This window comes from Lepisosteus platostomus, chromosome 3 (assembly GCF_059453375.1).
Source record: "Lepisosteus platostomus isolate fLepPlt1 chromosome 3, fLepPlt1.hap1, whole genome shotgun sequence".
Taxonomy (NCBI): Eukaryota; Metazoa; Chordata; class Actinopteri; order Semionotiformes; family Lepisosteidae; genus Lepisosteus; species Lepisosteus platostomus.
In genome coordinates this window covers 3541307-3566603 of record NC_142613.1, presented here as the reverse complement: position 1 = coordinate 3566603, position 25297 = coordinate 3541307, and the positions used below count along the sequence as shown (strand labels likewise).

Here is a 25297-nt window from a genome sequence, read left to right as displayed (position 1 = left end):
GGCAGTTTTCTGCTCTGGGCGAGATCAGTAAAGGAGAAGACGAGGAACAGATTCCGGCGATCTGCGAGTACTAATTACAGCGTTAATTAGACTCAAACGAGCCATGCGGTAGCGGGGGGGTGGGGTTGCAGGGGCTGTGTCACCAATGTGTGCTGCAGACCCAGAGCAGATGGACTGAGGTCCTGACGCCCCCCCTCCCCTGATTCTCCTCCATTATCATTGCAAACAACTCTTAACTGACTAATTCCCTCTAATCTGATCTTTACTCAAAATAATATCTCTGGGACACGCTGGAGCTTGTTTCCAGACCTGCCTTTGTCACAAAGACAAAATGTCTCTCCCCAAAAAAAAAAAAAACAGCAGCATTACCGACTGATTGCCGAACCTTGGCACGCAGTGCACGGGATCGAACAATTTGTCTGGCGATGGCATTTTGTAAGAGCCCTCCACCCCCCACCTTTGCCAGTACCTAAAATGGCGCACAGTTGGGGATTAAGGCTTCACCGGGCTGTGCCGTGCCCACACTAGGAGCTTGTGACGCCAATAGGAGCTGTTCTACGCTCTGTCCCTCCCTCCCCCTGCTGCCTCTCACTCCCTCCCTCCACTCTGCTGATCTCCTTATCTCCGAGAAAGCCGCAAAGATGGATATTGTGAACCAGGTAACGGCTCTCCAGAACCGATAGATGATGATGCATTTTAAAATGTTGTTTTTTTTTTCTCTGTTTTAATTCTTCTTCCTTCTCCTCGCCGCTGCGGTGATCCTTTATTTTTTTCGGAGCGGCGGTCCGGGGAGAAAAAGGAGAGGCTCGATTTCGGGAGCGCCTGGGCGGTCGGGGCACGGGCGCTGCGGGCTGCGCTGCCTTGTTTGTGCGGCGCAGCTGAGATGCGGCTCCTCTGACGGAGCAGCCGGTCCCGCAGCGTCCAGGGCGGAGAGAAGACAAGATGAAAACAGCCGCGACAGCGTTTAGCGCAATAGGCAAATCCCGGTCTAGCGAGGGCTGCGGCTCCCCCAGTCGCGGGGAGCCCGGGGTGCGTGTGATTGTGCGCGGCTGCTGCTCCTGGTGTCTTGCCCGGTGATGTAGCCCGGGTGCGCGCCGGTACCCCGGGGGCTGTACCCCGGGGGGGGGTCGGGGGCGGTTAGACGGGTCCCGGGGCACAGACAGACGCCACTCGGTTTATTCATTCCTGCTCGCTGGGACGCCGAGTCATCTCACGGTTTGCTCTGCGCTGCGCGTCCGTTTTCTCCTGGCCGGTCTGTTTTCTTTTTTTCATCTGTTTTCACCGCGGCTGTGAAGGGGAGGGAGACCTCTGCCGGGGGGGGGTGAGGAGAGAATACCCCCCCCATCCCTCCTCCATTACCCCACCCCACCTCCCCAGAGGAGAAACACGCTCCCCGCGATGGGGCAGGTGGCAGGTGTGGGGACAAACACGACCCGCCCCGTCGTCGCCACCCGCGGCGCCCGTCCCGCCGCGCATTCCCCAGCGCGAGCCGGCTGCGTCGACGTCCCGCCAGCCCCGAGCGCCTCCTCGAGCCTGGAGCCGCGCGCGGCTGCGGGGCGTTGAAACAGCCGGGCCCGGCGGGGCAATTAAAGACTGACCCTCCCCCCCCACCACCACCACCATCACCTCACAGCCCCACGGCTGCAGTAGGGTGAAGGAGCTGGGGGGGGGCATGTCGGTCCTCTCGGCGAAGAGGAAGCCGCCACCTGCCCGCGAGCCGCCGGCGCTCGCGGAGGTGCCGCCCCCACGCGCAGCCGAGGCCCGCTGCGGGGAGGCTCGCGCAGGAGACAGGGATGGAGACGGTGATGAAGACAGTGATGAAGACGGTGACGGAGACAGCACCGCTTTTCCTCCGCGGCCCGCCGGTCCCGAGCCTGTCGGCTCTGCGGGAGCAGGGGCCCGGCACCGTTCCAGGACAAGATCCCCCGCATATTCCCCTTCCTCTCATTAGTATTGTTATTCACCTCCAGCGCGGCCCTGGACGTTTTCGCGCGCGGCACTGATCACCGCGCTGTACTTACTGGTTTGTTTCCTTGCAGCTCGTTGCCAGTGGGCAGTTCAAGATTGCCAAAGAGCCCCTGGGGTTTATCAAGATACTGGAATGGGTGAGTAGCTCTTGACTTACTCTCATATCCTGAACTCCTGAGAAGAACGGATGAATATTCGTGGACAGGGGATACGAAGATGTTAGTATGTACCGCACATATGCCCCCTTAATATTATCAGCATTTTTATTGCTGCTGAAACCGGGTGAGCACGCGGGGGGGTTGTGTCCTTTCGTTCACATCTGGAGGTCACAGCGCGTGACGGCGACGCGGCCCGCGTTCGCGCGCGCGAGCCGTGGCAGCTGGAGGCGCTCGCTCCAGCTGTGCGGGAGCACCGCGCGCCCGCCGCTGTGGACACGGGCGAGAGCCCGCGCTGCTGCTGCGCGGATGTGCTTTTAATTATCTTTATTTTCGTTGGGGGAAAAAAAAAAAAAGAATTTGAAATCAACCATTATTCAAAATATGATTACAGAATGAACGAAAAGTGAGATACAAAAATACCGATCTTGTTTATTATAGTGGCTATTTTGAACCTGCTGCAAGCAGCTCAGAGCAGGATTTAGGATGTTGCCAAATCCGAGGTTCCGCTCCTCGCCGCCTCCCTGCTCCTGTTTCTACACTGGGGGGGCTCCCCAGGACTAAGGAAAGGAGGGTTTTCGCAGAAGAAAGAAAATATGACGCTCTTTATTTCTGGGTCTTGCGGCAGAGGAAACGCACCTCTGCGCTCCGCGAAAGCGATCCTCTTGTTCACGTTTAGCCAACAAACCTCCGATATTTTACCGCCGCCTGGCCTGAGAACAGCATCCCTCTCGTGAGCGGCTCGCCCGCAGGCCCTCCCCCCACTCCTGACGCTGAGAGGTCCCGATTCCTCGGCTCAGCCCCCTGCGGTAACGGAGAGAGAGCCATTCCGTTCTGGCTCCGCTCCACGTATTGTCAGTGTCCGCGGCCCGCCAGTGACGTCATGGCCGAGCGGAAGTGGGGCCAGGGGGGCGGGGCGATATCAGCGTTACACACCAGATAGATTTATCAAGCGCTGTGTTGTACATTCTCCCTCTGTGGTGCCAAGGTCCACTCGTTGCGCTAAATCAGCTTTCTGCAGCTTCGCAGACTCAATGAACAGAGACGCGGAAGGCATGTGAACTCTACTAATTGAGCAGCTGATTAAGGGTAGTTATTTTAATCCCGGCTCGAAGGAAAACCTGGAGCTGCCTTCAGTCTGGACACCCCTGTGTTCAATTAAGCCCCTTTATTTTTTTCAGTCTACATGTTTTCACCATTGCACCTGTTTCCAGCTCAGAATAGCCTCCCAGCACAACATCCGGACGTGAGGCATGCTGGGCTTCCACTACAATAACGCGCAGCTCGTTCGTTCGGTCATTAACGCTTCCTGCAGTTATGGAGCAGAATTACTTCAGATCATGGACCACATGGCCTCTTCTCCTTCGGAAGGTTTCCTAAATGGAAAAACAGGCCCCAGAGATTTTGTAGCAGAGGGCTGGTGCGTCTGTCATCGTTGTGGGTTCACCAGTGCTGGAGAAGGAAGGGCCTGGGGTGCACCACTTCATTTCTTCCTCCACTCCCTTCCTGGCAACTGAGCCTTTTCCTGCTGCAGTACTCGATCAGCCTGGTCCAGGGCTTTTACCATGCTGTCTCTTTAATAGGGATGTATACTCCCTAGGGATTGTATACATGACTGCAGGTCTGCATAAGGCTTGCATGCAGAGTCAGGATTCTCTACAGGGCTTGTATACAGAGCCAGGATTCTCTATAGTGTTTGTATACAGAGCCAGGATTCTCTATAGTGTTTGTATACAGAGTCAGGATTCTCTATAGTGTTTGTATACAGAGTCAGGATTCTCTACTGGGCTTGTATACAGAGCCAGGATTCTCTATAGTGTTTGTATACAGAGTCAGGATTCTCTATAGGGCTTGTATACAGAGCCAGGATTCTTTATAGTGTTTGTATACAGAGTCAGGATTCTCTACAGGGCTTGTATACAGAGTCAGGATTCTCTACAGGGCTTGTATACAGAGCCAGGATTCTCTTAGTGTTTGTATACAGAGTCAGGATTCTCTATAGTGTTTGTATACAGAGTCAGGATTCTCTACTGGGCTTGTATACAGAGCCAGGATTCTCTATAGGGCTTGTATACAGAGTCAGGATTCTCTATAGGGCTTGTATACAGAGTCAGGATTCTCTATAGTGTTTGTATACAGAGTCAGGATTCTCTACAGGGCTTGTAAACAGAGTCAGGATTCTCAGTATTCTCAGAGTCACAGGTCTCTGTAGGGCTTTTATATGGTAGCATGAGTCACTATAGGGCCTGTGTCAGAGTCAGGCTTCTCTAAGAGGCTTGTATATAGTATCACAAGTATCTATATAGTCTATAGCTATGTAGTCAGGGTTCATAGTCATAAGTGTGCAGAGTCAGGGTTCTCTATGGGGCTTTTATACAGTATCACAAGTCTCTATAGGGTCTGTGTCAGAGTCAGGATTCTCTATGAGGGTTTATACAGTATCACAAGTCTCTATAGGGCCTGTGTCAGAGCCAGGATTCTCTATGAGGCTTTATACAGTATCACAAGTCTCCATAGGGTCTGTGACAGAGTCAGGGTGCTGCAGTATATACAGTCAGGATAGGCTTGAGTGTGTCCCAGGAGGGATTGTTCAGCTGTAGCTGGATGTACTTGGGTGTTTGCTCAGGTGGGAAGGCTGACAGGGACTGGGCGAGTATGGGCAGCCCATGCGCATTCCTGCAGCTCCTTGTTCTGCTTCCTCTGCTCGAACCTGATGAATTATGCAGCGAAAGCCGCTGTTCAGCTGGCACCCAGCTCTGCGATGAGGAGGCTGCCACGCAGGGCGCGATGTGGCAGAGAGAGAGGCTCTGCACAGGGCAGCATTGTGCACAGGGCAGCTTCTCTGCTTGGAAACGAGAGTGTGGGCGCCCGGAGGAAGAGAACAAGAAGCGTATGGGGCATCTCTGGGGTTTTACCCTCCAGTGAGGGCAGAGACCAGAGGGTTCTCCAGGGGTTCATCCTCCTGCGAGGGCAGCATGGTGTGATGCTCTCCTGAGCCCCCAGAGTCGGGCTCTGAAGGACAGGTTGACCAGCCCAACAGTCTCACTTTTGGCTGCATCATCTCCTCAGAGGGAGCACTATGACATCACCTTCTTACTCAGACAGCAATGTGACATCACCTTCTTACTCAGACAGCACTGTGACATCACCTCTCCTCACTCAGACCACGCTATGATATCACCTTCATATTGTGGCATTATCTTCAGACTCAGACAGCACTGTGATATAATCTTCTTACACAAACCACGCTGTGATATCATCTTACTTAGAGAGCACTGTGACATCACTTCTACTTACACAGTGCTAGACAGCGCTGTCACATCACCTTCTTACACAGACCACACTGTGACATCACCTTCTTACACAGACCACACTGTGACATCACCTTCCTACTCAGACCACACTGTGACATCACCTTCTTACTCAGACCGCACTGTAATTTAATCTTCTTACACAGAGAACACTGTGAGATCACATCTTCTTACACGGTGCTAGGCAGCACTGTGACATCATCTTCTCACTCAGACAGCACTGTGACGTCATCTTCTCACTCAGACAGCACTGCCATCAGTGACTCACAACCCCTCCCATATCACTGCAGTGAGATGGTATCATCCAGGGCTGAGTCAGGGCCGAGACAGAGACAGCACAGATATGCAGCATGCCTGTGAACTCAGCGCTATGAACAAGAGGTGAAAGTCAGCAGTGGCATTAGAGGTGGCTACAGGTGGGGATTGCAAATAATTGCATACTTTAATACTTTAATAATTGTACATTGTAAATATTGTACACTGAAGTTTTGAGCAAATCTGTGAGGTAACTATGAGAAGTAACTAAACTCTGAATACTAACCAGGGCTTTTCAGCAGTTATGTCTTTACTGTCAGTCAGGCAGTGTTATTGTTCTGACCATCGTTGCACTGTACTGGTCTGCTGCTAATGTCTGGTTATTACGACTGTCAGTTCTAGAGCCACAGCTTCTGGTAAGATCATGGAAAAGTAGGGATGGATACATGTAAGAGGAGGCCATTCATCTTATTACTCCACACACCCACAACCTTTTGTGTAAAGAAGTTATGGAAGTTATTTATTGAAGTTTGGGAGAGTTAACAACAAGTTGATCACACCCCATCATTTACAAAACCCAGCTCTACAGTATATATATATACACCGACTCAAACACGTTCGTCTCCAGCCTCCCTGCTGCGCCCAGTCTCCACCCTGCGGCTGACCCTTGGCTCCTGCTGTCCGACTGGGGTTCGAGTCGCCTCGTCCTGTGGTCAGAGGGCTGCCCGTTAACCAAGCGGGTTCAGCCATGCTTATCTGGCCAAGTACTCCTAACGTCCACAGAGCCTTCAGTTCTTGTGTGTTGTTGTTTTCCCTGGTGAACACACTTTTAAATGCACCTCCATGTAGCTTCCTCCTGCGTCCTCCAGTTTGTGTTGGTCCTGATGAAGTCCAGTGGGTTCACTTTGTCTGTGTCTTTGAAGATATAAAATACTAGAGTTAAATCGGGTTCCCTCGTAGTTTTCTATGCGCAAGACTAAAGAGATTTAGATAATCAGGCTTTGTCGGTATATGAAATCTCTTTAAACCCGAGGATGTATCTTCCTCCAGCAGTATCTTTTTTTGTATGGTGTGGACCAAATCTGTACAAGCATGTATAAATGAGGCTTCACCAGTGCATAGTACAATTATAATATATCACTTGATTTAGTTTCTGTGCTTTTGACTATATAGCTTAACATTCTGTTTGGAATTTTAATCGAGTCTCCTCCTTGTTGGATGAAAAGGATATGTTATCCACACAAGTCATGTAAGTCTCGTAGATCGCTAATTCAAGCTTCCTGTTTCACAATTTCTGTTTTCTTGGTTGGGTTCGCGCTACCTGACAATGGTGTTACCACTTTGTAGTTTGATCTCATCAGGTCTCAGGAGCGCAGGCAGGCTGGGTCGGGTCAGTCCTGGGATAGGAGGCTTCTGATGAAACACCAGGTGGCTGCTGTAATTAGTTTTAATTGTACCAGTAGGTGGTGCTCCACCCTCTTACCAGACCAGTATCCCTGATTGGTAACATGGAGCACCGCTGTACGGTGAGATGTTAAACTGAGGTTGTGTCTGCTTGGTTATTAAAGAACCCATGTCTGTATGTAACGATAGGAGTATTAACTATACTGTCCTGACTGCTTAGTTATTAAAGAACCCATGACTCCTGTGTGCAGGAGTGTTCCTGGCCTGTCTCTGTGTGCAGGTGTGCTCTTGGCCTGTCTTCCTGAGCAGGAGTGTTCCTGGCCTGTCTCTGTGTGCAGGTGTGTTCCTGGCCTGTGTCTGTGTGCAGGAGTGTTCCTGGCCTGTGTCTGTGTGCAGGAGTGTTCCTGGCCCGTCTCTGTGTACAGGTGTGCTATTGGCCTGTCTCTGTGTGCAGGTGTGCTCTTGGCCTATCTCTGTGTGCAGGTGTGCTCTTGGCCTATCTCTGTGTGCAGGTGTGCTCTTGGCCTGTCTTTGTGTGCAGGAGTGTTTCTGGCCTGTGTCTGTGTGCAGGTGTGCTCTTGGCCTGTCTCTGTGTGCAGGTGTGCTCTTGGCCTATCTCTGTGTGCAGGTGTGCTCTTGGCCTATCTCTGTGTGCAGGTGTGCTCTTGGCCTGTCTTTGTGTGCAGGTGTGGAAGAGGTGTTAGTGGGGCCAGCAGGGGGCGCTCACCCTGTGGTCCATGTGGGTCCTAATGCCCCAGTATAGTGATGGGGACACTATACTGTAAACAGGCGCCGTCCTTCGGATGAGACGTAAAACCGAGGTCCTGACTCTCTGTGGTCATTAAAAATCCCAGGGTGCTTCTCGAAAAGAGTAGGGGTGTAACCCCGGTGTCCTGGCCAAATTTCCAATTGGCCCTTACCAATCATGGCCTCCTAATAATCCCCTTCTATGAATTGGCTACATTACTCTGCTCTCCTCCCCACTGATAGCTGATGTGTGGTGAGCGTTCTGGCGCACTATGGCTGCCGTCGCATCATCCAGGTGGATGCTGCACATTGGTGGTGGTGGAGGGGAGTCCCCATTACCTGTAAAGCGCTTTGAGTGGAGTGTCCAGAAAAGCGCTATATAAGTGTAAGCAATTAATTATTATTATTATTGTGCTCTTGGCCTGTCTCTGTGTGCAGGTGTGCTCTTGGCCTGTCTCTGTGTGCAGGTGTGCTCTTGGCCTGTCTCTGTGTGCAGGTGTGCTCTTGGCCTATCTCTGTGTGCAGGTGTGCTCTTGGCCTGTCTTTGTGTGCAGGAGTGTTTCTGGCCTGTCTCTGCGTGCAGGTGTATTCCTGGCCAGTCTCTGGGTACAGGTGTGCTCTTGGCCTGTCTCTGTGTGCAGGTGTGCTCTTGGCCTGTCTCTGTGTGCAGGTTTGCTCTTGGCCTATCTCTGTGTGCAGGAGTGTTTCTGGCCTGTCTCTGTGTGCAGGTGTGCTATTGGCCTGTCTCTGTGTACAGGTGTGCTATTGGCCTGTCTTCCTGAGCAGGTGTGTTCCTGTCCTGTCTTCCAGGCCGCTGCCTGCTGGTAGCTACAGCTCACCTGTACAATCTCCTAGTGCGCTAAATGAAAACCTGCACAGTACCCTCTTGCAGCTCTTCAGAACCCCACCCTGAGCAGTCCTTGTTAATATCACCCGGCATCAGTGGTTTAATGAGTCTGAGTGATGAGTGGTCTCTTGGCCTGCGGTGTGCGGTGTTTACACAGGGGCGTATTCCGCTGTTAACAAAGCAAAGAGGTTTGCCAGCCTCTCCACACACTGTGGCCCCGGATGCTGTTGACAGCCAGAGCCGGAGAACCGCTTCCCTGACGCAGGCCGGGAGCTGACGGGCTTCAGAGCACCAGCTGGGTTTCCCAGCACACCTCTCTGGACAGACGGGAGGCCTCTCGACATTTTTAGGCAGAAGTGTTAGCGCGGAGAGGTCCCAGCGGGGCCAGCCAGCAGACAGAAGCGCGTCGGGCTCAGAGCCAGGGCTGGATGGCAGAGGGCCGGGGTCCGTCTCTCCCTGGGCGGTGGGAAGGGCACTGCGGCGCTGGACGGAGCCGGCTGGGCTGGAATTATTGAGCACTGCGGATCGGAGGCAGGGGAGCTGCCCTTCCTCGGGACTCCTGCCCCTGGCAGGGATGATGAACCCCGTCATCACGCTGGGTGTGTAATAGACACAAACAGCAGACCGACTGCGAGTCTGCCAGCTGAGCTGAGTTATTGGCTTTGGTGCTTTAAATGTTTGTTCCTGCCTTAATCCATCTTGCTAATGGCTGCATTTTTAATAGCTCGTTCTGACATGCTGTGGGGAGGCTGTAAATCTCCCGTCGCCTGCTCTGTACCTGCTCGGGGACAGATGGCTGGGGAGAGGCAGGGGCATTCGTAGGTGGTTAGGCCAGTAGGATGCTGGACCGTGTGGGCAAGAGATAGAGATTTGTGCCTCAAAGTGTGTTTGAGTGAGTGCTTCCAGGCCCACCTTGTGTGACATTAGTAAGCGTGTGTGTGATCTATTGAGTTTCAGTCAGGCTCGTGTGTGCCTGTGTGTTCTTGGCCCGACTTCTGCTTCTCGGGTGACTCACTGTCCGGTGTTGCCTCTGCCCCCTAGTGGCCGTACACCAGATGACCCCCCTCCCCCCCCCTGTCCTCTCAGACGTTTTGACTTTTCTCTGTCCTTGGGGAACCCCCCCAGTGAGAAGCACAGTGGAACGTCCGCAGAAGCATGTGTGCGCTGGCCTGAGTGTCGGCCTGTGTGTGTGTCCGTGGGGTCAGTGTGGAAAAGGGGATTAAGGAGCTTATTTCAGGGAAGAAAGGTGGAAGGGCGGGGGGGTGACGGCAGCAGGTGAGGTTTTCCAGGATGATTTTGGAGAGGGAAATGAATCAATGCTAACAAGCAGACTGATATTGCCGTCTGTCCTCTGTAGAGTTTCCATTAGTGCTCGATGTTTTTTTAATTCTTCAGAGCTGCAATTTCATTATGGACCCCTCTGTGGAAACACAACAGTATTAATCCTCTTATAGCAAGAGGGCTGTAGAATAGTACAGTAGAACAGTCCTGTAACAATAGGGGCTACAGTCCCAGTACAGTAGAACAGTCCTGTTACAATAGGGGCTACAGTCCCAGTACAGTAGAACAGTCCTGTTACAATAGGGGCTACAGTCCCAGTACAGTAGAACAGTCCTGTTACAATAGGAGCTACAGTCCCAGTACAGTAGAACAGTCCTGTTACAATAGGAGCTACAGTCCCAGTACAGTAGAACAGTCCTGTTACAATAGGGGCTACAGTCCCAGTACAGTAGAACAGTCCTGTTACAGTAGGGGCTACAGTCCCAGTACAGTAGAACAGTCCTGTTACAATAGGAGCTACAGTCCCAGTACAGTAGAACAGTCCTGTTACAATAGGAGCTACAGTCCCAGTACAGTAGAACAGTCCTGTCACAGTAGTCTGTGCTAGTGTGCGCAGCCCCTAGTCTTGTCTTTGTTACCAGCAAGAGGAGAGCAGGTACTGTATACACACAGCCAGAGGATGTTTTTGTCAATCAAGGCACCCAGATTGGAAACGAGGTCTCTCTAATGAACGGCAGCTCAGCAGTTTGAGCTGTAAGTGTGTGTGTGTGTGTGTGTGTGTGTGTGTTTGTGTGTGTGTGTGAGCGGGTGCGCTCTCCTGCTGCTGCAGCAGATGAAAGGCTGGCCAGCACAGTCTCGGGGCCAGACTGTCATCGCGGCTCAGGTACGGAACATCTCCGGTCTCCGTGGAAACCGTGATGTCAGCCTCCTCCACCGCCGCGGCCCCACCTGCTTTCCCTGCTCAGGTCCCGTTGCCGTGGCAACCGGCCTGCGCAGCCTCCCTGTCCGCTCTCCAGTGTGCTGTGAATGAAGGTGGGGGTGGAGGAGGCAGTGAGTCAGCCGCTCGGTGAATCACTGAATCACTCATTGTCAGAAAGTATTCTTGCTGGCGGCCCGCCGCAGTATTTATTCCAGTCTTGCTTCCGTTGTTTTTCCCCGTCTCTAAAGGGCATGGTGCCACTCCCCTGTCTCTCTGCCTGGTGAAGAATCTCTCCCCACTGGTGCGCTTGCACTGCAGGCTGAGCTCTGTAGACCCATGGCTGCGGCGAGCCGGCTCTGACCGGACGGTCAGGGAGTGGCCAGGCAGGTGGACCGGAGCTGGCAGGGTCACCCTGAGCCTGCCACGCAGGCCAGACCAGGCGGTACAGCCCTGGCGCCCAGTTAACAGCAGCCTGGCGGTTCCGAACACACACAGGAAGAGGCGGGCGGCGCTGGACGCAATGAGCCTGGTGTCCGGGGACGCCCGGGGACAACAGAGCTGCCCCCTGACTCCCGTGTCCCGTGGGGACTGCAGCCCGCAGTGGCCTGGCTCGTGGTACCGAACCGTCTCGAGAGAGAGGGTCGTGCCTCTCCCCGAAGGGGCAACTTGTTGTACAGCGGCAGGACACGAACAAACAAGACGCGTATCTGTGCGTAAATCCCCGGGCGTTTCTCGAAAAGAGTAGGGGTGTAACCCCAGTGTCCTGGCCAAATTTCCCATTGGTCCTTACCCATCATGGCCTCCTAATACCCCCCCTCTCTGAACTGGCTTCATCACTCTGCTCTCCTCCCCACTGAGAGCTGCTGTGTGGGGAGAGGATCCAGGTGGGGCTGCACACTGGTGGTGGTGGAGGGGATCCCCATTACCTGTACAGCGCTTTGAGTGGAGTGTCCAGAAAAGCGCTATATAAGTGTGAGGAGTTCTTCTTATTATTATTATAAAAGAGTCAACTGTTGGTCAAGGTTATGGCTGCAGGTAGAAATGAGATATTTGAACCTGTTTGTTTTTAAACTGGGAAAGCTGTACTGTATCTGCGCTCTGAGGGGAGTCATTGGAATTTGGGTGAAGGTCCTCTAGGATGGAATGTGCTTTAGGCAAGACTTCCGAGTGATACACGTGGGATCGGGCTGAAAGATCAGCGCCAGTGATCTGTCAGACAAGACTCCCCCAGTTTGTTCTTAGTCCTCAGATTCAGATCCACACAGCTGCTGTCTGCAGGCAGAGAATCTGTGTTTAACACTCATAGATTACAGGACAGCTCTGAGCGTCTGTAAGCACCATGTGCTGTTTGTATTAAATATCCCTTTCTTCCTCATCTTGCCTGAAGTCCCACCTGCTGACTCTGACACTGGGCAGTTGAGTGTCTCGCTGCCCCAGGTGCTCTCTGTCCATGGCGCATTGCATGGTGGGACAGGATAGGGGCAGCCGTGCCGGTTGGCCTGAATTTCCAGGTCACGTCCGTTTCTCGTGTCGGCTCTGCGATGGCATTCTGGGTACTGTGTTCCTGTCCTCCACGTCTGGGCATTTTAACTTCCTTCTGCAGGAGGAGATTCTGAAACTGATCTCACATAGTTAGGTACAGAGCTAACAGGTGGAACAGGCAGACATTATGTTCCACTCCTTTATTTCTCAGAATACCGCACCTCCTGCTCTCCAAAGAGATGATTTTTTTCCTTCCACACGCATTTCATTATCGCCTCTACTTCTCAGTGTCAAACATGAAAATTGCCTCTCATTTTTCTCTCCATATCTCTCTACTGTGCATTTATGATCAGCTCCTTAATGAGCTGTGAGGGAGGAAGGCAAGGAAGTAGGTGTGGGTATATCTGTGTAACACTGTTGTGCGTTGTGTGTGTCTGCGTTGGACTGTGTGACCCTGTCATGGGGCAGGTGGGTATATATCGAGACAGGAAGTGTGGCAGGTGTGGGTATATCGAGACAGGAAGTGGGGTAGATGTGGTTATATCTGAAACAGGCAGATGTGCCAGGTGCTGTAGTCTGTTGTATCTGGCATGTAGTGTATATGTGTACCTGCTGCTGTTGTGTGTGTGTGTGTGTGTGTGTGTGTGTGTGTGTGTGTGCGCGCGCGCGCGCCAGGTGCTGTTGTGTGCCTGGTGCTAGTGTGTGTGTGTGTGTGTGTGTGTGTGTGTGTGTGTGCGCGCGCGCCAGGTGCTGTTGTGTGCCTGGTGCTAATGTGTGTGTGTACCAGGTGCTGTTGTGTGTGTGTGTGTGCCTGGTGCTAATGTGTGTGTGTGCCAGGTGCTGTGGTGTGTGTGCCTGGTGCTAATTTGTGTGCCTGGTACTGTTGTGTGTGTGTGCCAGGTGCTGTGCTGTGTGTGTGCCGGGTGCTGTGGTGTGTGTGCCAGGTGCTGTGGTGTGTGTGTGTGTGCCAGGTGCTGTGGTGTGTGTGTGTGTGCCAGGTGCTGTGTTGTACTGTATGTGCCTGGTGCTAAAGTGTGTGTGTACCAGGTGCTGTGGTGTGTGTGCCTGGTACTGTTGTGTGTGTGTGTGTGTGTGTGCGTCAGGTGTTGTTATGTGTAGCTCTGTTCTCTTGGAGATGAAGGTTGTCTGACAGATGGTGCTCCAGTGAAATGGATTAATATCAGGATTCTCAGTTCAATCCGATCTGTGGCACAATGGTAAAAATAGCCTTCCTTAATCTGCAGTGCAGCATGTGTGTGTGATAGTGTGCTCTCAGGCTTTGTTTTTTATTTTAAAAAAAAGGACAAGAGCATCAGTTTTTCTTTCTTGAATAATATAAAAATCAGGAGCAGTCAGGTCTCCTGCACCTCCGTTCCAGGAGTATTATTGTATGTGTCTGTAACAGTGGTTGAAAAGCCAGCAGTAACAGACAGCCTGTCCTCAATAAGACACCGTTTGAGCAGGGAGCTGCGTCAGCATGCGTAGGCTGCACAGGAACAGGTATAGACTGATTTAAAGGTAAAGGTGTCACACCTGAAGAAGGCTCCAAGGCCAAAACGCAGTGTTTATCTTCTCTTTGCCTTCACCTTTCAGAGCAGAATGAAATGAACCTTAACCTTTCCTCAATAAGGAAAGATCATTTACAGTGACAGGGCACCCCCACACCACACTGGGGTGCGCTGGGTGGTCCCCCAGAAAATGCACATAGGAAAGCTGTTTCACCCCAAGAACAGTGGGGTAGCCCTGACACTGTCAAGCCTGTGTGTGCTGCCCTGTCTGTGCCCTGACGAGGATTACAGCAGATCCACAGACGGCAGTTTGGATCGGTTCAGATCGCTTCCAACAGAATTCGCGTCACCATTTCATCGTAGACTTCGTTTGGGGATTTGGGGGGTTGATTATCGGGAGGGGTAGTTTAGATAAAAAAGGGGGGAACCCCCATATAGAAACTAGCCTTGTGGGATGAAGACAGCCTTGGAAATATGATTAATAGGAATCTGCCCCCATAAACTCCCAGTTAAACTCCCTGCTAACCTATAGAAACGCACTTGAAAGCCAGAGCTGCCTCTGCCAGTCTGCTTTCTCTCCCCTCCCCCCTCCTCCACAGGAGCACATCTTTCAGGGCTTTTTGTACAATGATCTCCAGTAAATAGACAGCAGGATGAAACATCACGACCCAGAGCCTGCACAGTTATGAGCTGGACGTCTGTTCCCTGTTCCCCTTGGGACAGCCCACAGAAAGAGGAACAGCAAGGACAGGAGACAGGAGAGCTGGAGATTCGATGTTAATTGTATTTGTATTGCTTTTGGCAGCACAGATGTATTCATTGGTCGTGCCAATAAAGCATCCTGAATTGAATTGAATAGGAGATACAAATACATATGTGATGCATAAGAATAGTTTCAGAACAAATGCTGTGATAAAGTGCTCCCCATCGTGACTCCCGTTGCACAGCAGTCTGAGCCGTTCCAGGGTTTACTGCTGGCTGGCAGGCACCTGAGCTCTAGTGAACAGCAGGGGCTGGGCAGTCAGTGACTCTGAACAGACCGGCGTGCGTGGTGGACCCAAGACCAAGCACAGACACACAGACGTTTTCTCTGCTTGGTCAGGCAGGGGTCTGCAAGAGCATGCAGGGGGTCAAGCCTGCAGTGGGGGTCTGGTAGGCAGTGTTACTTTGCAGAGACCTAGTCAGAGCTGCTCTGTTCCATACGGGCTTGCTAAGACAGCTGGGTCAGATTTCTGCAGACAGCTTCACCTCCAGTGCAGTCTGTTTTGCTGTGTTGAGATTGGCGGCACTGCGGTAGCCAGAGACAGTTGCTCCTTCTTCCTTCCCCAGGGGGAGGGGTGCTGGAGCGCCCCCTGCAGCCCCCCTGAAGAAGTGCACTGCCACACACCAGCCCACAGCGCCCCTCGCTCGGGGCCAGAGCACCGTGCCTGTGAGTAAACCCCCTCTATTTGCCCCCAGGTGTTCGCCATCTTCGCGTTCGCCACGTGTGGCAGCTACTCGGGCGAGTTCAAGATGAGCGTGGAGTGCCAGGTGCGCAACGAGAGCGACCTGAGCATCGAGGTGGAGTTCGAGTATCCCTTCAGGTACACACCGCCCCCTGCTGGCAGGGCTGTGTCTCTGTGTGTTAGGCTGGGTGACTGTCGTTCTCTGTGTGTGTCTGTGCTGGAGAGTGTGACACTGTTGTTCTCTCTGTGTGTCTGTCTCTGTGTCACACTGTCATTCTCTCTGTGACACTGCTGTTCTGTGTGTATCTGTCTCTGTGTGACACTGTTGTTCTCTCTGTGACACTGTCAGTCTGTGTGTGTCTGTCTCTGTGTCACACTGTCATTCTGTGTGTGTCTGTCTCTGTGACACAGTCGTTCTCTGTGTGTGTCTGCTCTGGACAGTGTGACCCTGTCATTCTGTGTGTGTCTGTCTCTGTGACACAGTCGTTCTCTGTGTGTGTCTGCTCTGGACAGTGTGACACTGTCATTCTGTGTGTCTGTCTCTGTGTGACACAGTCGTTCTCTGTGTGTGTCTGCTCTGGACAGTGTGACACTGTCATTCTGTGTGTCTGTCTCTGTGTGACACAGTCGTTCTCTGTGTGTGTCTGCTCTGGACAGTGTGACACTGTCATTCTGTGTGTGTCTGTCTATGTGTGACACAGTCGTTCTCTGTGTGTGTCTGCTCTGGACAGTGTGACACTGTTGTTCCGTATTTCTGGAGATGATAACTCTCTCCTCTCCCTGTCCCTCTCTCACCCCCATCTCTCTGCTGCCCCCCACTGCCCCCCAGGCTGCACCAGGTGTATTTCGATGCCCCCACCTGCAGTAAGGGTGGCACAGAGAGGCTGTTCCTGCTGGGCGATTACTCCTCCTCAGCACAGTTCTTCGTCACCATCGGAGTCTTCTCCTTCCTGTACTCGCTGGGGGCCCTCGTCGTCTACTTCTTCTTCCAGGAGCGCTACCGCGAGAACAACAAGGGGCCCATGATTGTGAGTCACTGCCTCCGATTGTCTGAGTCCTGCTCTTCCTGTGTCTCTTTCTCTTTCTCCCAGTGTCTCCTAGTGTTTCTCTGCATCTCCCTGCGTGTCCCAGCATCTTCCTATGTCTCCTAGCATCTTCCTACGTCTCCCAGTGTCTCCCGGTGTCTCTCTGTAGCTATCTGCGTCTCCCAGCGTCTCCCAGCGTCTCCCAGCGTCTCCCAGCGTCTCTCAGGCTATGTCCCTCTCTCAGCCCTGTGCTGTGCTCCCCTCCCCACTCTCCTCTCCTACCCTCTCTCTCTCTCCTCCCCTGTGTGGTCAGTGTGACATGTCCACTCTGTGTCTCTCAGGCTATGTCCCTCTCTCTGCCCTGCGCTGTGTGGTCAGTGTGTTATGTCCATCCTGTCCACCCTCTCTCAGGCTATGTCCCTCTCTCTGCCCTGTGCTGTGTGGTCAGTGTGTTGTGTCCATCCTGTCCACCCTCTCTCAGGCTACAGTATGTCCCTCTCTCTGCCCTGTGCTGTGTGGTCAGTGTGTTGTGTCCATCCTGTCCACCCTCTCTCAGGCTACAGTATGTCCCTCTCTCTGCCCTGCGCTGTGTGGTCGGTGTGTTGTGTCCATCCTGTCCACCCTCTCTCAGGCTATGTCCCTCTCTCTGCCCTGCGCTGTGTGGTCGGTGTGTTGTGTCCATCCTGTCCACCCTCTCTCAGGCTACGTCCCTCTCTCGGCCCTGCGCTGTGTGGTCAGTGTGTCGTGTCCACCCTCTCTCTGGCCCGTGTCCCCCGCTGACGCGTGTCCCTGTGTTGCAGGACTTCGTGGTGACGTGCGTGTTCGCGTTCATGTGGCTGGTGAGCTCGGCCGCCTGGGCCAAGGGGCTGTCGGACGTGAAGACGGCCACGGACCCCGAGCGGGTCATCACCCTGATCAAGGCGTGCGAGGAGCCGGGGAACCGCTGCAAGGAGCTGCACGACCCCGTCACGTCCGGCCTCAACACCTCGGTGGTAAGACAGCGCCCTCCGGGGGCCGGGGCTCTGGGGTACACTGGCAGCGCGGAGACTGGCTGACGCCCCGTCTTCTGCCCCTCCTTCCTCTGTCCCTCCCCTTCTCCCCTGCCTTAATCCCCTCTGTTCCCCTCTCCCATCCCCCTGTGCTCTCTACCCCCCTCCCTCTCTCTTCTCTCTCCTCTCCCTCTCTCCTCTCTCCATCTCCTCTTCCTCTGTCCTCTCTCTCCCCTCTCTGCCCTTTCTCTTCTCTCCCCCCTCTCTCTCTCCCCTCTCTCTCTTCTCTCCTCCCTCTCTCCCCTCTCTCTCCTCTCCCTCCCACCCCCCTCTCTCCTCTCTCGGTCTCCTCTCCCTCTCTCCTCTCTCCATCTCCTCTTCCTCTGTCCTCTCTCTCCCCTCTCTGCCCCTTCTCTTCTCTCCCCCCTCTCTCTCTCCCTCCCACCTCCCTCTCTCCCCTCTCTCTCCTCCCCCTCTCTCCTCTCTCTCTCCCCTCTCTCCCCCCTCTCTCCTCTCCCTCCCACCTCCCTCTCTCCTCTCTCGGTCTCCTCTCCCTCCCCCCTCCCTCTCTCTTCTCTCTCCTCTCCCTCTCTCCTCTCTCGGTCTCCTCTCCCTCTCTCCTCTCTCCATCTCCTCTTCCTCTGTCCTCTCTCTCCCCTCTCTGCCCCTTCTCTTCTCTCCCCCCTCTCTCTCCCCTCTCTCTCTTCTCTCCTCCCTCTCTCCCCTCTCTCTCCTCTCCCTCCCATCTCCCTCTCTCCTCTCTCGGTCTCCTCTCCCTCCCCCCTCCCTCTCTCTTCTCTCTCCTCTTCCTCTGTCCTCTCTCTCCCCTCTCTGCCCCTTCTCTTCTCTCCTCCCTCTCTCTCTACCCTCCCTCCTCTCTCTCTCCTCTCCCCTTCTCCCTCTCTCCCCTCTCTGCCCCTTCTCTTCTCTCCCCCCTCTCTCCTCCCCCTCCCTCCTCTCTCTCTCCTCTCCCCTTCTCCCTCCCCCCTCTCTCTCTCCTCTCCCTCCCACCTCCCTCTCTCCTCTCTCGGTCTCCTCTCCCTCCCACCTCCCTCTCTCCTCTCTCTCCCCCCTCTCTCCTCTCCCTCCCACCTCCCTCTCCCCTCTCTGCCCCTTCTCTTCTCTCCCCCCTCTCTCTCCCCTCTCTCTCTTCTCTCCTCCCTCTCTCCCCCATCTCTCTCTCCCCCCTCTCTCTCTCCCCCCTCTCTCCTCCCTCTCCCCCCTCTCTCTCCTCCCCCTCCCTCCTCTCTCTCTCCTCTCTGCCCCTTCTCTTCTCTCCCCCCTCTCTCTCTCCCCCCTCTCTCCTCCCCCTCCCTCCTCTCTCTCTCCTCCCCCCCCCTCTCTCTCTCCTCTCAGGTCTTCGGCTTCCTGAACCTCATCCTGTGGGCAGGGAACCTGTGGTTTGTGTTCAAGGAGACAGGCTGGAGCGCCCCCTTCATGCGCTACCCCCCACCCTCACAGGAGAAGCAGCCCGCCCCCGAGTCCTTCAGCCAGCCAGGGGGCGGCTACGGCCCGGAGGGGGGCTACGGCCAGGCCGACCCCTACGCCAGCTCACAGGGGGGGTACCAGCCCGAGTATGGCCAGCAAGGGGGCTACAACCAAGGAGGCGACTACAGTCAGGGAGGGTACGGCCAGCCCGTGGCGCCCACCTCCTTCTCCAACCAGATGTGAGCGGAGAGCAGTGGGCTGGTGAGTGAGTCTCGTTAACACTGCGCCCTGAACCTCGGGGGATACTGCGTGCTGAAGCTAAAGAGACAAAGGCACAGCCGCGTGTAAGATTGGTATGAGCACGTTTTTCTTAGAATTGCCAATTATTTTTGATGTACCCTGAAAAGTTTGGAAACATTCGCCAATTGTCTTTTTCACATTTTCTAAGAGCTTTTCCTCTCCCTCCACCCTCTCTTCCTCCTGCCTCTCCCCCTTCTCCTTCCTCTCCTCCCCCCCTCCTTCCCTCCTCTCTCTCTCCTCCCTCTCTCCCTTCCCCTCCCTTCTCCCCTATCTCTCTCCTCCCCCTCTCCTCCTCTCTCCCATCTCTCCTCTCTACTCTCCTCTCCCCTCTCTCTCCTCCCCCCTTCCACCCTCTCTCTCCTCCTCTCTCTCTCCTCCTCTCTCTCTCCTCTACTCTCTCTCCTCCCCTCTCTCTCTCCTCCCCTCTCTCTCTCCTCCCCTCTCTCTCTCCTCCCCTCTCTCTCCTCCCCTCTCTCTCCTCCCCTCTCTCTCTCCCCTGTCTCTCTGCAGAAGGAGGGTGTAGCCTGATAGCAGAAGGCTGTGTGTGAACTGAAGACCCCTCTGCGCTCCTGTCAGTCTGTCTGTCTGTTTCTCTGTCTGTGAGCAGAAAGAGGGGAGGAGGTTGGGTTGGGAAGGGGGGGGGGCATTAAGGCACAATACGGGGTGGGGGGGCGCTTAAAATCTCTCAATGTTCTATCCCTGTAACGTTCCTAAAGGTGATGAATTTCTATTTAACCGTAAAGGAAATGGGTGAACAACTACATAAATGCATAACAGAACTTGAAAGCAACACAGAACCAAAACTGATCTAGTTTTAAAACAAAAAAACAACACAACAATAATAAACTTGAGAGAATGTAATTGTTTGTGATGTGTAAATATTAATATGAATACATATATATATGAATATATGTTATTGAATTATTCTACTTCAGTAATGCTAGGAGATTAGCTAGTGATTAAAATAAAGACTCAGCCCACATCGGTAGTTACACAGCTGCAAGGTACTATTCTGATGTGAATTTTATTTGATTTTATTGTATTGCTTTCTTAAGTTCTATAGTTTTCTGTCTCCTTCCTCCTGCTTTTCCACGTTTCTATAATTGTTTTTTTAAGGAACAATTTTTGAATCAATGTTTTTTAAGTCTTAAAACAGACGCGCAGAGTTTTAAGATGCTCGGAGTGGAGAGAGAGAGGGGGGCGGGGAGGAGGACAGGGGTGGGTGAAGGAGGTGAGGGGGGCGCGGGCTGGGAGCAGATCCTTCTAGATCCCCCTCGCCGTGGGGCTGGCCGGCCGCAGGGCAGGCTCCCCAACACTCTCAGCAGCCGGTTTCTTTCACAAAACAACCCGAACTGCTCCTGTGTCTGAGCCCTCTGACACACACACACACACAACTGCACACAGAGAGGTTCTGGGTCTCTTTCCCTCATGCTGTCACACACCAACCGCAGTCAGCTCGAAAATACCCAACATCCCCTTCACACCCGAGTCTCACCTGGGGTACCGCCACTGCTACCAACTACCTGTGTTACACAGGCACCTGTGTTGTACTTCCATAGCCTATACATTACTGACTTAGAGACTTCTGGGGAAAAGCAGGTTGCTACTGCAAGTGGTGTTGGTGGCCCAGTAGGGGGAGCCCTTTGCTCTGCACCATTGTTTCCAAATCAGTGCGCCAGTATGGTGACCAGGGACGCTGTCCTGAAGGACGTAACGTCGTCTGGGTGAAGCTTTAAACTGAGGTCCTGACGACTTGGTGGTTGAAGATCCCTGTGGCCCTGTGTAGGTGGGGTGTTGACCTCAGTCTCCTGGCTTCCTCCCACTCTGAGTCTGAGCTCTCTGACCAATCTGGCCTCCCTCATGTTCCCGCAGTTCAAGTGGTGCAGTTGTTTCTTACTCTTCTCACTGATTCGTGGGGCTGCTGGTGCAGAATGGCCACTGTGTGTCTCCCAGGTGGGGCTGCTGGTGCAGACTGGCTGCTGTGCGTCTCCCAGGTGGGGCTGCTGGTGCAGAATGGCCACTGTGTGTCTCCCAGGTGGGGCTGCTGGTGCTGACTGGCTGCTGTGCGTCTCCCAAGTGGGGCTGCTGGTGCAGAATGGCCACTGTGTGCCTCCCAGGAGACTTGGACCTACAAAGACCCACACTCACATACACTTGAGCACACAAGGACAAAGACACACACTCAGAGGCACTCAGACACACAAAGACACACACTCAGAGGCACTCAGACACACACTCAGAGGCACTCAGACACACAAAGGCACATACTGTAGAACACATTGACAAAATGTCTTGATAGCAGCAGTCAGGTACATTAGTCCTTCAGGCGGTTGTTATGATGGTGTCTGATCTCACCCTGTGTTCCCATGGTGCTCTCCCACATGCAGTCTCAGACCACTCCTCCAGAGGGCAGTGTAGGGACAGGAGAGGCACCAGCTGAGCAAATTACACTTCACTGCTTTCCCATGCTAAAGGGAGGCGTACTTCTTATTGAATAAGCAGAGGAAAATAAAGCTACTTAATACGAATTATTAGTACAAACGTAAGAACAACATACATTTGCTGTCCTTCCTCTCTGCAGAAAAGTCGCCTGACTATTGCATCTCTATCACTATGACTAAGTTTAGGTTTGCAGGTGTTTTGCGGCTCACAGCAGTTTTGTTTCTGAGCTCCCTCTGGCGGCAGGCTGGTGTAACTGCAGGCGCCCTATTCAGCTCCACGCTCCAGTGAGGCGGTACCCCGGCATTGGTTGTGGCCATGACTCCCCGGCACAGCGCCATCGACTCTCCTCCCCCAGAAATATAAGCACGGACTTCACAGGTCAACAAACATGCCGGATCTCTTGGGTTAGCTAGTTTCCTTTCTTTGATTCTGTTATTTCTGAATGCAGTTGAGCAGTCAAAGTACAGCTGTGTGGAAATGGGGATGTCTTATTGGGGAGCTCAGGTGCCCGGTTAAGCTGGGATGATCTGGACTAGCAGTCAGTCTGGAGCGAGACTAATTGCAGTCATCCGTGAGACTAGGGTTCCATATTATACTGGACATCCCAGATTTTCACTGCAGAAATAAGATGTCCCACATGAATCAGCATGGAGGACTTTAGTCCGGTCTGTGGCTGTGAGGTGTGACGCTGGCAGTCCTGGGCAGGACTGGTGTTGTGGACAGCTGTTCTGTCTAGTGGCCTGTGTAAGAACAGGGATCGCAGGTCCTGGTCCTGCTGGGCTGGTCAGTCTGCAGGCTTTCTGTCCAGCTGGGCTCTGCAAGTACTGCTGCTTTAAAGAGACCTGGAACACCTCCAGACACACTGACTGACCCTGCAGGACCAGGACTGGACATCACTGCAGACACACTGACTGACCCTGCAGGACCAGGACTGGACATCACTGCAGACACACTGACTGACCCTGCAGGACCAGGACTGGACATCACTGCAGAGACACTGACTGATCCTCCAGGACCAGGACTGGACACCACTGCAGACACACTGACTGATCCTCCAGGACCAGGACTGGACACCACTGCAGACACACTGACTGACCCTGCAGGACCAGGACTGGACATCACTGCAGACACACTGACCGGCTCTGCAGGAACAGGACTGGACATCACTGCAGACACACTGACTGATCCTCCAGGACCAGGACTGGACATCACTGCAGACACACTGACTGACCCTGCAGGACCAGGACTGGACACCACTGCAGACACACTGACCGACCCTGCAGGACCAGGACTGGACATCACTGCAGACACACTGACTGATCCTCCAGGACCAGGACTGGACACCACTCCAGACACACTGACCGACCCTGCAGGACCAGGACTGGACACCACTGCAGACACACTGACCGGCCCTCTCTAGCATGAAGTAGGGGCATAGATGAAACCATAATTATTACATTTCTCAGACTGGCAGATAACCTTACTTCGGAGTGCTAATACTTTCATCGGCAGCTGTTTGTTTTATAAATCATCACCTGAATAATTTGGGATCTATCCGTTTACTGAGCCTGTTCTCTGTTCCCAGATTATTCCTGGAATACTGTTTATGCACAACTGATTCTGATTTAACTTAGTTTCTGATCTTGAAAGATATTTCAGTTCCTCTGCTTATCATTTACCCACATTTTATGGTGTAACACTGTCATTCGTATGTCTCTTATTGTGTTTCTTGTTCCCCCCCAGTCATTGCACTACCATTATCTGCAGCAAATCTGTGAAATCGAGGCAACAGAAATGTTAAAATGACCCAGCTTGGGGACATTTGATTTGCTACTTGTGGTAACAGTGCAACTGAGAGGAACAGGGTAAAATGAAGTATAATAGTGCAATATTGGGATGACAAGGAAAAAGTGAAACTCGGCTTTATTTTCTATGTGCTATTTTTTTATTTCTGTTTTCGAAGTCTCCTGTGCAGGCTGAGAACCTTGGTTTGTTAAAATACTTTCTTGTCACCTGTTCAGAATACTATTTTGCCCTCAACACTACAAACACTAAAATCAGGACTCTGATCAGAGCTGAATTCACCAGCACACACACTGGGGACTCCTGATTGTACTAAACATATGTGCCATCACAGTGACCCCGTCCTTTCACAATCCGGTCTGAATTTACCAGTGTGCACACACACTGGGGATTCCTGATTGTACTACACACATGGGTCATGCCATCACAGTGACCCTGTCCTTTCACGATCGGGGTCGAATTCACCAGCACACGCTCTGTGCTCATCTGCCTGAGCTGCCGTCTGGTCGGACCTGACCGCACTAATCTGTAAACACTGTATCTCAGCTGTTTGCACTGAATTCACCAGGACTGTGCCCGGTGCACTGCATAGTACAGCGATCCTCTGTGCCTGGTGCAGTGCCTGGTAGAGTGCCCCTAGGACAGTCCTCTGTGTCCAGCACAGGGCACGGTAGGACGCCACTCTGTGCCCAGAGCATGGTATGATGCCACTATGTCCAGCACAGGGCAAGGTACGACGCCACTCTGTGCCCAGAGCATGGTATGATGTCACTATGTCCAGCACAGGGCACGGTAGGACGTCACTCTGTGCCCAGAGCATGGTATGATGTCACTATGTCCAGCACAGGGCACGGTAGGACGCCACTCTGTGCCCAGAGTATGGTATGATGTCACTATGTCCAGCACAGGGCACGGTAGGACGCCACTCTGTGCCCAGAGCATGGTATGATGCCACTATGTCCAGCACAGGGCACGGTAGGACGCCACTCTGTGCCCAGAGCATGGTATGATGCCACTATGTCCAGCACAGGGCACAGTAGGACGCCACTCTGTGTCTCCTGCAGTGCACAGTCTTTTCTCATTTCTCACCACATCAGCAACAGAATAGAGGCCAGCAAGCCCAGACTGACTCTTTGTATGATCACTTAGAGCAGAGAGAAAGTGAGTGATGCTCCTGTCCTGTTTGTTTTTGGAATCAAAACTCTCTGACTTATCATAATCTGTCTCTCCTCTTTCTACCTCTTCTGCTCCCTCTCTAGGTCTCCCTCTCTCTCTCTGTCTCTCTTCTAAAAATACGCTATATAAATACTCTATTGTAAGTTGTAACTGGTGTGTCTGTGATTCGCGATGCCTCTCGGTTTGTGTTGTGTTACTGTGTATGATGTATATTTAATATTAACCTACTGGTAACGAAGCAGAAAAAAAATTCTGAGAAACTTACAAATTCTGTTCTGTTCTATATTCTGTGGACTCCGCGTGAAAAAAAATAAAATTGAAGTTATACTGAAGAGTTTAATACTCTGTGTCTTTCGCCTCATTTTGTACTCTAATCTTGGTCTGTAGGTCTGTGTTTCTCTCCATCTCTGTTGATCAGCTGTATGTGTGAATTGGCAGAATGTGGTCCTCTTCTGTCAAATTGAAAGGCGAACTTTAAAGGTGCAGATGTATTGGAACCATTCTAAACCAGGCACACAAAAAAGGCGCCATCCTTCGGATGAGACGCAAAAACCGAGGTCCCGACTCTCTGTGGTCATTAAGTATCCTATGGCATTTCTAGAAAAGAGTAGGGGTCTTAACCCAGTGTCCTGGCCAGATTTCCCCCTGGCCTTTACCAATCATGGCTTCCTAATAACCCCCCTCTCTGAACTGGCTTCATCACTCTGCTCTCCTCCCCACTGAGAGCTGGAGTGTGGGGAGAGTACTGGTGCACTCTGGCTGCCGTCACATCATCCAGGTGGGGCTGCACACTGGTGGTGGTGGAGGGGATC

At 52.9% G+C, this 25297-nt stretch overlaps 1 protein-coding gene across 3 annotated transcripts; it reads left to right on the top strand.

Moving 5' to 3' along the window:
* Positions 1–535: 535 nt before the first annotated feature.
* LOC148674120 (synaptophysin-like) lies at positions 536–24825 on the top strand. 3 transcript variants are annotated; one of them, XR_015934520.1, is made up of 8 exons: positions 928–1029; positions 2040–2105; positions 15336–15460; positions 16152–16350; positions 17148–17339; positions 18693–19025; positions 19575–21058; positions 21100–24825. XR_015934520.1 is itself a non-coding variant. In XM_088623925.1 (7 exons), the coding sequence occupies exons 1-6, from the start codon at positions 642–644 to the stop codon at positions 19005–19007; spliced, it is 915 nt and encodes a 304-aa protein (XP_088480051.1). In that variant the 5' UTR covers positions 536–641; the 3' UTR covers positions 19008–19025; positions 19575–24825. The 3 variants fall into 3 exon arrangements, 2 of the variants coding, with proteins under 2 accessions (XP_088480051.1, XP_088480050.1); XM_088623925.1 differs by lacking the exon at positions 928–1029 and adding an exon at positions 536–659 and having other exon boundaries at positions 19575–24825; XM_088623924.1 differs by having other exon boundaries at positions 19575–24825.
* Positions 24826–25297: the final 472 nt, after the last annotated feature.